Genomic DNA, 13704 nt, shown 5'->3' with positions numbered 1-13704 from the left:
AAATTGTCTTGTACACACTTAACAAATTTAGCTCCATCTAAACCCTTAACACCATGCAAGTCCCAGTCTATGCTTGGAAAGTTAAAATCCCCTAATTTAACCATCCTATCATTCTTACAGATAACTGAGATCTCCTTACAAATTTGTTTCTCAGTTTCCCTCTGACTATTAGGGGGTTTATAACTATTAGGGGGCACTTATAACCTCTCCCTTCTTTTTCTTACAGTGAGGAGAAAGTGAGGTCTGCAGATGCTGGAGATCAGAGATGGAAATGTGTTGCTGGAAAAGCGCAGCAGGTCAGGCAGCATCTAGGGAACAGGAGAATCGACGTTTCGGGCATTAGCCTGAAGAAGGGCTAATGCCCGAAATGTCGATTCTCCTGTTCCCTAGATGCTGCCTGACCTGCTGCGCTTTTCCAGCAACACATTTCCATCTTGGAGGGATATGGGCCCAGTCCTGGCAGGTGGGACTAGATTGGGTTGAGATATCTGGTCGGCGTGGATGGGTTTAACCAAAGGGTCTGTTTCCATGCTGTACATCTCTATGACTCTGTGACTCTATGACCTATTCTCTTATATATTTTCATGCTGAAGTTCAGTTTCTTTAAAAAGTGGAAAACCCTGCTGGATTCATAAAATGGCGGAGGCTGATCGCAGGATTAAATTTCCAGATATTCCTGCATTGCATAGATATTCCAGCCATTGCTGACAGAAAGGACGTGGACATGAACCATCTTTGGCCCTTGGACTAGATGTCAGCTGACATGATGCACAAAAAGACCACTCAAGTTAAAGTCTAGCACAACTTAATTTTTATTAATATTTCAATCAATTATAGCATACATATATATTAGTAATTCTTAACCACTTTGTATGCTATTCAGTACACTGAATTCAGTACCAGGCATGATGGACTGGCCAAGTTCACACCAACGTGTTGTAGTCTTATCTGAGTTCCAAACTCAAGAATGTCATATTTCGTAATGGTGGGTCACAAGTTGTTGATGTCGATGTCTCCAGTGTTCTTCTTTTTAAGGTCTTTTTCTTCCAACCTCCCAGAAAGCTTGAAGACATATCTTTTGATCAGAACCTTCATGACTCTGAGATTCCAAGGGTCATGTAAACAGGAGACCTCTGCTGTCATGGTTCCTATTATTTGTCTTTTTTTATATTTATATTTTTAACCATAGAGATTGAATAATGTTTAGCATCAGCCATTTGCTGTACCAGCAATCTGGTTTGACTTCCTTCTTTCACAGCAAACTGATGTGCTGTTTATGTAAAGTTAAAATGATTTCCCATCATGCATGTTCGGCTTCAAGTCATACATCTGCAACCAGCCAGCCCCAGACAAAGGGAAATATCAAATCTATAAAATAAGCGTTAATGCTGTTACAATGACCTTACAATGAAAACTTCACTAGAGGAGGTAAAGCTACATTGGTAGCTTAATTACTTTCCAATTAGTTCACTGAAATAGGCCCTCATGCCTTTGGCACAGCACTGAATCTGAGCTTGTTGCTTGTTGAAGTATACAATTCTGGAATTCCAAGTCAGTTGCTGTCTTAACGTCTGGGGAAGAGATGTCCAAGCTATAGCAACTGAAAGGCGTGCTCTCTACATCTTCCTGTCTCTCTCAAAGTCTCATTCCCAGAAAGAATCCCAGACTTTGACTGCCAAACCAGTGTAATTCTTCATGTATAAGAAATGTTGCTGCACATGTGATTGCCATCCTTCTACTGTTCAACTCCCAGTACAAGAATTGATAAAGGTCAGCCAACTGACAGACTCCCGATTAGATATTGACATACTGGACTCTAAGTCGTGTTAAATAATGCCAACATTTTTTTTTTAAAGAAAGTCATAAGTTGTAACTTCTTTCTTTCCATTTCTTTTTCTTTTTACTCTGTATACCTGTGTATGAATGAAGCAGCAAAACAATTCCTCTGTGTTTTGAATTGTTAATAAACCCTACCTTTGATTACATCTTAAAAGATTTTGCTGTGGGCTTATTTCCAGATTGAAACTAAAAAATAAAACAGGATTTGGGGAACAGCTGTCAGTCTTATCTGAGTAAGAAAAAAAAGGAAAACATTACATCAAACAATATGTTGCTGTCTCATACTTAAAAGGGGAAACTTAAATTCATCTCAATCCCCTCTTGTCCATGATAAATGCATCGATTTCAGTGAACACTATACTGTAAGTGATCTTGAAGAGAAATATGTAGCCGATATAAGTAGGTTGTTCCTCATGTGGAGAAATTAGCTTTGGTGAAACAGTCTGAAAGAGTTAATACTGAGGCCTATCATAAGCACCACTTACTATGATCAAGTCATGTGGATTTGTGGACAGAACAACTGAGGATCATGAAGGAGTGAGACATAACATTTGGAGCTCCTCACGGTCTCTGATATCTACCACATTAATATAAGCTGTAATTAGTTGTGAATGTGCTCATATAGTATAGTGAGTGGGCAGGGCCATATAACAGCTCATATAGCACAGTGAGTGGGCAGGACCATATAACAGCTCATATACCACAGTGAGTGGGCAGGGCCATATAACATCTAGCACTATAGCATAGTGAGTGGGCAGGGCCATATAACATCTAGCACTATAGCATAGTGAGTGGGCAGGGCCATATTATAGCCACAGAATCAGAAGTTTCCTGAATCATCTCCCACCGCAGGACCTGAACACAAAATGTAGCATGGCACCCCAGCCCACTGCTGAGGGAGTGCTCTAGTATCAGAGCTGCTGCAAACTAAAGTCCTCAGCCTATTCTACTTAATAGTAAAGGATCCCACAATACGGTTCAAGGTAGAATAGTGTCCTGGTCCATCTTCTTCCCTCAGCAAATAAGCTGCTTGTTTAAAGAAATCTCAGGATTGAAATATCCCAGGCCGTGGGAGACAGGTTTGGATTCATTCAATCTGTTAAATGCAATGCTCCTTGAAGATCCTCAAGTCAATGCCAATGTAGGATTGAAGATAAGTGGGGAACCCCTACGCAGCTGACTGAGAAATCATTAGAATACTCAAATAGCAGACGGGGTGAAACTACAAATTTAAAGCCTTTGCTGTTCTCTTATTTTCCGTTCTAATTTCTCAATCTCAGCCCAAAAGGGACCATTATAATTTCTCAATCTCAGCCCAAAAGGGACCATTATAATTTCTCAATCTTAGCCCACGAGGGACTAATTTTGTTTACTTTTGAAGTGGTTTCCTTGTGAAGTAGTTTGGAACATCCTGTGAATGTGGAAGTTGCTATGGAAATGCAAGTGCTTCTTTCTTTTAATTCATTGAGTGGACCTCTAGATGAATATGTAGAAGCAAGATCCTGATTTATTTAAAAATTAGTTGACTAGTTTATTAATGGAACTATCCATACTTAACCTGTGTGTTTAAAAGTGTCACCAGAATGACTTGCTGCAATGGAGTGCTCCATTTATTCACTATAAATCTCCAATATTAATTTCAAACTGTGCTTATCAAAGTACATTTTCTTTGTTGATTGGTTTGCTTAGGTAGAGAGTGTATCTGTAATATTTCTTGATTATTATAGAAGAACATTGGTAAATATTGTATTTTAGTACAGTGGTCAGGATCCTTCCTTGTATATTGCTAGACCATGTAATTGCAGTCCATTAAGATGAATAGAGGAAAATCAAGATTTGAGTTTGAGTTCTAAAGAGAAGCCAGATAGGCTGGGACTTTTTTGCCTGTACCGTAGGAGACTGAGGGATGACCTTACAGAGGTCTATAAAATCATGAGAGGCATTGATGAGGTTGACAGCCAACAGCATTCCCCCATGGTAGGGGAGTCTAAAACTGGAGGGCATAGGTTGAAGGTGAGAGGGGAGAGATACAAAAGGATCCAGAGGGACAATTGTTTTCAAGGAGAGGGCGGTAAGTGTCTGGAATGGGCTTCCAGAGGTAGTGGTGGAAGTGAGTACAATTTCCTCAGTTAAGAAACGTTTAGACAGGTACATGGATGGGATAGGTATGGAGGGGTATGGACCTCCATATGCAGGCAGATGGGACTAAATTAAATTGTGAAAATCAGAATATGGACTGTAATATGGACAAATTGGGCCAAAGGAACTGTTCCCGTGCTGTAGACCTTTATGACTACAACTAAGATCTAGTGAGTGCACCAGCCTCCAGGTATATACAGGAACTGATTTAGAATTGGCCAATTGAAAATCAGACACCGAGTGCCTGTGATTCCTCAAATATCACTCACTGCCTCTCATAGCTTTGGTTGAATCCACCTTATTGTCTCACCATGTTCTTAATCTGAAGACTGTTCTTCCACATTAACCTGTGATTATCCCAGTGGTAGATGTGATTGTTTGTCAAAGAAAACATTGAAACAAATTGGCAATAAATGAAAAGCACTTGAATATTAAACCTGACTTTACTGTGAATATTGTTTTAAATAGATGCTTCTGAAGCTTTGGAAACATGAATGTACACGAGTGGTGGCTGATCGCTTTATAAACTCTGAAGACTGTGAATGGTTTGATCAAACATTGATTCATGTTGCCACTGAAGAACTTGGGGATGAAATCAAGAGTGTCATCAACGTGGAGAGTGAAGACCTGTTTGTAGATTTCTTGCGTGATCCACCTGAGGCCACAGGTCAGGACATTATTTGCATGCAGACTTTCACACAGATTGTAGCACACACTCAGAGTATTGAGTATTGGTATCTAAATTTTGAGCTCATATGATAGACCACATTGATCAATGATATTATGACCCTGATATTTGATTTTAACTTTTTAATTTTTTGTAAGTGTTTGCATCAAGACCACACATCTATCTTATTTGTCTTATTTTCTCCTCTTTAGGCCCTCTTTTGAACCTCTCAGTTTATGGGAAAGAGGATAGCTGTGAATAGTGCAGCCTATGCCATTTCAAGCTGCTCATGAGTAAACACACAATAGGACATTTGATTATCTCTTTTTCTCTCATAGATATATGTTCTTGGCCTTCAACCAAATGATTTGTGAAAATTTTCTGCTATGGCATTGATATTTAATTCAATATCATGTCTTTCAGAGCCGTATTCAAAATTTAAAATACTGATCCAGAGAAACTCAAATTTTTCTGAACCTGTTAAAATCCAAAACTTAAATTGTTCTTCCTTCCGAGATTAACTACCTGCTAGTTTTTGAAAAGAATTTCTCTTTGATTTTACTCATGCTGAAATGAAATACTGTAAAAATTGTTTTGCATTTCATTTCGCATCTCACGCTCTGAGAAGCTTCTAATTATAGAATGTCCTCAATTACACCGTTAGCATTTGTTATGCTCAGCTGGTTGAGTTGCTTTTAAATTCTCGTATTCAAATTTGAGGGGAGGAATATCTAACCTTTCTGTTTCCCTGAGAATGCCCAGTGTCCATTTGCTATGTTTTGTGTTAGAATGTACAGAATAGTTTGTTCTTTCTCTTACTATTTCCAGGAGAGGAGCCAGAAGATACCGAATACGAGATGCCCAAAGTGTATGAGGCCATTGAATCTTTAGATATGTTGAAAGAGAGGTTGAACCTGTTCATGTTCCTTTACAACGAGACTGTACGTGGGGGACACTTAGATTTAGTCTTCTTTGAAGATGCTATGATTCACCTTGCCAAGGTGGAGTAGAATTTATTTACCTTGTGAACATAATTCAGCCCTAATGAAACTTGAGAATTCTGATCTTTTGTTATAAATCTGAGTTTGGATTAATATTTGTTCATAGCGAATTGGCAAAACTATTGGGAATTTTGGGAGTAAAGAACGAGGGTTGAATGGAATATTGTTTTCCGGTGTTAGCCTTGCTTCACTTGATGGTGAAGTAGTAGACTTTGGACTAAAATCTTAACCCAAAGACTAGAATACATAAGCTAGTGTTGTGACCAGATCCTGGGTGAGGTTCCTCGAGTTATTACAGTTCCAAATGGGATACCTCAAATTACCAAGTTTTCAGGTGAAGAGGGATGAGTGCATCCCTTCTTTATTCACTGCCTACCTCAGTTAGTTGCTACAAAATTAATTTACAAAGGATCCTCTTCCTTATCTTTTGCTGACTCCAAACTTATGTTCTGAAAGGAGCCAATTTAACTAGGCTGCCCTGAGTTAATTAAAATAGGAATTATTTGTTACTAAATGTGAGGAAAAGAAAATTAATGCAACAAATACACAGATTAGAAATGAGAAGTGATCCAAGAAAAGATAAAATTTAAAAGATACGTAATTCACTCTCTGAGACATTTGTGAAGAGTAGACAGTGGAACATTTATAGTTGTGCAGGTGATTCAGGATTTTAGTTGAAATACTTTGGAAGTGTTTCCTGTTGACAGTTGCTGGTTAGCAGCACTCAGTGAGGGGAGGGGGTGTCCATGTAACCAGAAGATTATCCTTCATACATTGTTCTTAAAGTCCTGTCATGCTAGGCCATCCTTGCCTCTGATATAACCTTCTTCTGTTTCCTTTTTACTCATTGATTTCCTGTGTAAGTGGTTGATCCTAAAATTTTAAAAAAAGAAGTTTGACCTTATCTTTGATGGAGTCCAGGCTTCAACTCTAACCTGGAGCCTTTCACTCTTTTTCAAAACAAGAGAGGACTAGATTGTAGTCTTCTGGATGCTGGTATACCTCATCTCATGGGGCCACCATTCTTAAGTCAAACTATTTATGGGCAAGGGAAGAGGGAAGTCCATCTTATGGAGTCCAAGTCCCATTTTTGCACTGATACTATCAGAAGAAGGCTGAGGCCTACCAAGAATTCCTGGTTATACAATCCAATATCCTTTATCCAATTATTGACCTCAGTCAGTTCTCCTTTTAACTTTATTTTTCTCCAAGCTTTATTTTCTTGAATCTCTTCTGTCTCTTCCTGTTCTTGATTCTTCTTAAAGTTGGTGGCAACATTCTTTCAGCGCAACTTTGAATAAAATAAGTTACATGTGTACATTATCACTTATGTATAGAAACGTGCAACGCAAAGCCATTGATAAATCCTGACCTTAAAAAGAAAGAGTTATTGGGATATGGGGTGGTGTGGCAACCAACTGTTTGCTTAAAGTGATAGGCTTTAAGGAGGGTCTTAAAGGAGCTAAGAGAAATTAAACAGAAGGATTTAAGAAGGCTATTGCAGAATGTACGGCTGATGTTGCTAAGGGGGCAAACAAAAACATTCAGCCAAAAGGAGAGGGTGCACCTCAATCATTTTTCTAAAAATATGTCAGGGGAAAGAGTGTACGGTAACCGAAACGTCGATTTAATGCTTCTTGGATGCTGCCTGAACTGCTGTGCTTTCTCAGCACCACTCTAATCTAGACTCTGGTTTCCAGCATCTGCAGTCCTTGTTTTTACCTGTACGGTAAAAAATAAAACTTTGCTACCACTATTGAAATTGAGATTGCTCATAATCCACACAGTGAAAACTGAATTAATTTGATGATATGACATGATTGTATTTAAAATTTTTTAAATTTTGCAATTGATTTTTTAATCATCATTACAACATCCTTGTCTGTAATTCTGTATTTATTTTAATGATAAGATTTTCATTTTAACCTTCGTCTTGGGATTCACTTATAGATATCACGTATCATCAGAACTCCTCGAGGTAATGCTTTACTTGTTGGTGTAGGTGGGTCAGGCAAACAGAGCTTGACAAGACTCACTTCATTTATTGCTGGCTACCAGACATTCCAAGTCACTCTCTCAAGGTAAATCCACAACTGAAATATTACTGTTTCTTTGTATGAACAGCATTTCAAAGAATAATAGCAACTGTATATCTGATCAGCTAATATTGCATGGATGAACTACCTAATGCATGTCTCTAGTTTTGGATTAAAATTTTAGAATCTTACAGGGGCCTGAATGACATGGGCCATATCCATTTCCATAACAATCTTGAATTTAACTGTCTGCAAATGATCCCCCACTGATAGTTCGACCACTTGTGCAGCTTCATTGCCTAAAATTAAGCCCTGTCCTTTCTATGTACTGGCTTAAAAAAGCTCTCCTGAATGTATTTTAAAAATTTGTACTCTCTAAACCTTTCACGTTGTGTCTACTGTCTTTAATGTTGGGGAAGTTGAAATCCCCTGCTATTACTGGCCTGTTACTTTTACAGGGGAGGTGATGGCCTCGTGGTAGTATCACTATACTACTGATCAAGAGACCCCAGTAATGTTCTGGGGACCCAGGTTTGAATCCTGCCTTAGCAGATGGTGGAATTTGAATTCAATAAAAATCTAGAATTAAGAATATAAAGATGTTGGTTGTCAGAAAATCCCATCTGGTTCACAAATGTGCTTTAGGGTAGAAAACTACTATCCTTACCTGGTTTGGCCTACATGTGACTCCAGACCTACAGCAATGTGGTTGACTCTTAACCTCTGGGCAATAAATGCAGGTCTAGCCAGCAATGTCCTCATCGCATGAGTGAATTAAAAAAAAGCACAGCTCTGAAATTTGCTTACATAGCTACTCTTCTATTTTTCTCCGACTGTTTTGGGGCTTAAAGAAAATTCCCAACAATGTGATTGTTCCTTTTTGGTTTTTAAGTATTATTCTTATGATTTCCTTTAAGGGGCCTTCCAAGATATCACCCCTCTCTCCTACTGTAATTGTTTCTCTAATCAATATTGCAACACCTCCTCCTCTTTTACCTCCTTGTATCCTGGAATAATGAGCTGTCAGTCCTTCCCCTCTCTCAACCATGTCTCAGTAACAGCAATAACATCATATCAAAGTGGAATTAGAAAGTGCAGAAACGATTTTCCTTTTGGTCTACAGCCCACACTTTGTGTGGTATTTGTATCTCTTAAGTGAATCCAAGTTCGAAAATATAATAAAGCAGGCTGTCATAAAGTGACCTCCTGTTTCAGAAACATCCTTGTGTGTGCAATAACTTTGTCATTTTTAAATCCTTGAGCAATGTCCTTAGCTGCACTCTGTACTTGGAAATGTGTCCTTACTAAAGTGCAAACTGTTAAATAAGCCACACTGAATAATTAAGGTAATAACATTGTACTGGGGTGAGAAGGTTAATCCATATTGCAGCAGATTTATTTTTATGTGGTTTATATTGTAATTAATTGAAAGTACTGAAGCACCACAGAAAAGATACTAGAGCTATCTATATGTAACTTTATTTGTATATGCTTAGGTCATACAGTGCATCAAACCTGCTGGAGGAGCTGAAGTTTCTGTACAGGACAGCTGGACAGGAGGGAAATGGAGTGACATTTATTTTTACAGACAATGATATCAAGGACGAGGCTTTTCTGGAATACCTAAACAATGTTCTCTCTTCTGGAGAGGTAAGCTGCATTCATCAACATTCCCAATATATTTTCAAACCAACATTAGTATTTTCTCTCCTTTCGAAATATGCTAAGTTTTATTCCTGTCCTTGCTGGTGAATGTCAGAGTACACGATTCTATGGAGACTTCACAGAGACTGAGACAGGTTTGGAAACCATCAATCACAGCAAAGCCAGTAAAAAAAAATTGTATTATGGTTCGAGATAAGCACGCAACAGGTCTTGGTAAACAGAGCTGTTTATTACATTATGTACAGAGCAGAAAGAAGCCCCTGCATGGGGTATGGAGTGAATCTGTCATCACTTCCTGTGATGTCATCAGCTGCTGTCTAATACTACACCTCCCTGCAAGTATTCATTTTATCTGTTAATGTTTCCCCTTTTCCATCATTAATATGCCTACATTTTACTCATCATTACCATATCTAATTTCTACTCATTGTCCTGTGTCCCATTTCCTCACCACCAAGCCTGTTGAGGGTAAGGCTTCAGTGTTAACCTTGTTCTCAGCCCCCATGGAGAATGGGCACGAATGGTGCTGGGTGTACGCTTCTTTCTTAGAAGCTAAGATGAACATTTGTTGTACCTTTTTCTTTGCCATAATAGAATGCTGCTCTTGCTGGTGGCATTGACCATTTGTTGTGTTCTCCCAGTTGTTGTTTGGCTAAATCTGGGTGGGCTTCCTCCTGTGAATTGATTATTGCTTGGCCATAGTGTAAGAGGTGGTTGAGGGCCATCTTCCAACAACCCATTTGGTGCATTGTATGCTATTTTGTCAGTAGAATTAATCTTTGGAACACCCAATGTTTTGGAATTTTTCAGTGTCATTGGGGCTGCTTCTGGCACATCCTCTTGTGCATTCATTGGTGAACTGATTCAGATTTAGATTAGATTAGATTACTGTAATTAGATTAGATTACTTACAGTGTGGAAACAGGCCCTTCAGCCCAACAAGTCCACACCGACCCGCCGAAGCGCAACCCACCCATACCCTTACATGTACCCCTTTTTACCTAACACTACGGGCAATTTAGCATGGCCAATTCACCTGACCTGCACATCTTTGGACTGTGGGAGGAAACCCACACAGACACGGGGAGAATGTGCAAACTCCACACAGTCAGTCGCCTGAGTCGGGAATTGAACCCGGGTCTCTGGCGCTGTGAGGCAGCAGTGCTAACCACTGTGCCACCGTGCCGCCCACTAATTCCTGGGATGACACAACTGATGTATGAAGAGACTGGATTGGTTCAGATTCTATTTACTGGAATTTAGAAGAATGAGGGGGGATCTCACAGAAACCTAGAAAATTCAAACAAGATGAGACAGGGTAAATACAGGAAGGATGTTTCCAATGACTGGGGGATCCCAAAACCACGGGTCACAGTTTAAGGATATGTGGTAGGCCATTTAGGACTGAGATGAGGAGAAATTTCTTCACCCAGAGATTGGTGCGCCTGTGGAATTCTCTGCCTCAGAAAGTAGTTCACTCCAAAACATTGAATGCTTTCAAGGAGGAATTAGTTATAGTTCTTGGGACTAAAGGGATCAAAAAGTACGAGGTGAAAGCAGGATCAGGGTACTGAGAATGATGATCAGCCATGATCATAAAGAATGTGGAGCAGGCTCAAAGGACTGAATGGTTTACTTCTGTTCCGAATTTCTATGTTTCCTTTTTATTGTGAACTGGCAGGGGTTCTTCTCTTAATGATAATACTTTACCTCAATCTCTATTTGTGCTGGTCTGAGCTCGATCTCTGAGTAATCCTTTCAGTGTTCTTCCCTGAAGAAGTGGTCTGCAGGAGTTCTCTCAACTCTTGTTTTTTTCCCTCAGTGATTTGAAAGCAGTTGTTGTATGAAAGCAGTTCATCTTGTGTTTCTCCTCAGAGCTCAGACATTGCTGACAGTCCAGTTTGTTCCTTGCTTTCCCTTGGCTCTGGCACCCGATTTCCTTGTTTCGATGACAAAAAGAGTGCAGTTGTATGCTCCCCTTGGCACTTCCTTATTGGTTGTTTGTATTCAGGCAGGGTTGTGACATGAAGGGATGTTCTTGATATTGTTGGGAACTCTGGAAAGCCCTGTGTTGGGTTGTGCAACTTCTGTGGTTTCTTGGAGATTGTCCTACTCCATTGTCCCTTAATGAGCAGTGCGACGTCTGGAGTCTCCTGTTCTGGTTGGTGCTGTGATTAATGATCCCTCAGTCTGCATTTTGATCTCTCTGATCCCTGATAGGGGCTCTCAAAGTGGCCTGGATCGGTGGGGGTGGGGGCTTATTGGTTTGGTTTGCTTTGGTTTCTTTGCATCCTGTAAGTAAATAAGCTGTTAGGCCACACAAGCCTTTCTGCTCAACGATGGTTCAGAAAGATGTAGAGGATGTGGGAAATTTCTCATTGCTGCGTTGAAGTCTAAAGCCTCACTGAAGTGAGCAGTGGAAGCATACTGTGGAGGAGTAGAAGAGCTCTGGCCTCAGTCACTGAATGGTGGCGAGCCTAGAAGGGAAGAAAGTGGAGCAGTAGCGAGGTATGCAGCAATGGAGCAGCAGTTTCTGCGAGTAATTCTGGGGGAACAGGAGAAATACATCCCAAGGGAGAAGAAGCATGCTAAGGGGAGAATGAGGCAATCATAGCTGACAAGGGAGGACAGGAACAGCACAACAGTGAAAGAAAGAACATACAATGTGGTAAAGATTAGAAGGAAACTGGAGAATTGGGAATCATTAGGAAATTCGGCCTGTCCATAAGGACTGTTTTACAGATACACCACTGAAAGCATACTGTCCAGGTACATCTGAAGAAAAAGCAGTGCTTCGAAAGCTAGTATTTCCAAATAAACCTGTTGGACTATAACCTGGTGTTGTGTGATTTTTAACTTTGATATCTTGACATCTGTCAGGTGTTAAGCTCACTAGTATGCAGTTTCCTTCTTTGTGCCTCTCTCACTTTTTGAATCCAGAGATCATTACTTTTGAGATTCTGCTTCTTAATTTGGTGCCTGACTTCTTGTACTAACTATACAGAATCTCTTTCCTTGATCTCCCCATATTATTGGTACCTACATCCATACTGACATACCTACACCCTCCCACTCTAAGTTCTTCTCCATCCTTAAGCAGCTCTCCAATCACAATGGCTTCTGGACTTTCACTCTTTGCTGTACAGAACAGTATTAGTTCCCCTCACAAAAGTTTCCCCTTCTACGACAAAATTCCTTTTTGGTGCTCCACCATGGAATGGCGCCCTGGTCAGTTATGTCACTCAAATTGTTATCCAATTTTTCCTTTTTTTTTTACTTACTTTCTTGTGGAGAGCTCAGATGGTATTGGCAGCAGGGTTGAGATGTGTAACAAGTTGGAGGGAGGTGAGATTGGGCCTCGTGTCCAGTGCGAGACCCAACAGCATCAGTGGTGCCTACTTCTGCGTGGCAGGCCTCGTGACAAATGTGGGCCCAGTTCTGAACCCAGCAGCTTCAGCTGCATTGCCGAGATCGGTCCAGGGTGGACTCATGGCGGTGGATGTGGGTGGAGGCAAAATGGCGCTGAAGAATGGTGACACAATTCCAATGGCAGTGAAATGACAAAATGGCGCTGAAAAATAGTGACACAATTCCAATGTCAGCGAAGTGATGAAGGGACTCAAGCTGGCCCACTGCTTTGTGTTGGTGTTGGATTCAGCATAGGGGTGGAAGACCCTAGATCCAAGCCAAAAACTAAGCACAAGAAGGACTGGAACGTTGAACTTTTCACTTAATTGTTTAGTGTTTTACCTTTATATTCTACATCTTAGTTTATTTTCTGTGTTTGGGGCTGGATAGTGGCAACATTATACAACTTTTCATTGTATTTGTAACAAGTACAGGTGACAATAAATCAATCACTCAATCAATATTAAACCTTAGGAATGAAATAGAACTTAATCGCTTAGAGTCATAGTCACAGAGATGTACGGCACGGAAACAGACCCTTCGGTCCAAACCGTCCATGCCAACCAGATATCCCAACCCAATCTAGTCCCACCTGCCAGTACCGGGCCCATATCCCTCCAAACCCTTCCTATTCATCTGTCCATCCAAATGCCTCTTAAATGTTGCAATTGTACCAGCCTCCACCACTTCCTCTGGCAGCTCATTCCATACACGTACCACCCTCTGCGTGAAAAAGTTGCTCCTTAGGTCTCTTTTATATCTTTCCCCTCTCACCCTAAACATATGCCCTCTAGTTCTGGACCCCCTGACCCCGGGAAAAGACTTTGCCTATTTACCCTATCCATGCCCCTCATAATTTTGTAAACCTCTATAAGGTCACCCCTCTATAAAGTCACCCCTCAGCCTCCGACGCTCCAGGGAAAACAGCCCCAGCCTGTTCAGCCTCTCC

The 13704-nt window shown here is 40.4% G+C and overlaps 1 protein-coding gene across 1 annotated transcript in view; it reads left to right on the top strand.

Moving 5' to 3' along the window:
- The window catches only part of LOC122558738 (dynein axonemal heavy chain 5-like), a 274642-nt gene that overhangs the window by 167396 nt on the left and 93542 nt on the right, over window positions 1-13704 (top strand). Inside the window, exons 52-55 of the mRNA XM_043707530.1 lie at window positions 4447-4645; window positions 5474-5646; window positions 7597-7727; window positions 9179-9332. Coding sequence (XP_043563465.1) covers window positions 4447-4645; window positions 5474-5646; window positions 7597-7727; window positions 9179-9332 — 657 coding nt within the window. The remainder of the gene's footprint in view (window positions 1-4446; window positions 4646-5473; window positions 5647-7596; window positions 7728-9178; window positions 9333-13704) is intronic.

Source organism: Chiloscyllium plagiosum, chromosome 17, assembly GCF_004010195.1.
Source record: "Chiloscyllium plagiosum isolate BGI_BamShark_2017 chromosome 17, ASM401019v2, whole genome shotgun sequence".
Lineage (NCBI taxonomy): Eukaryota > Metazoa > Chordata > Chondrichthyes > Orectolobiformes > Hemiscylliidae > Chiloscyllium > Chiloscyllium plagiosum.
This window is presented reverse-complemented; position numbering and strand designations above follow the sequence as displayed.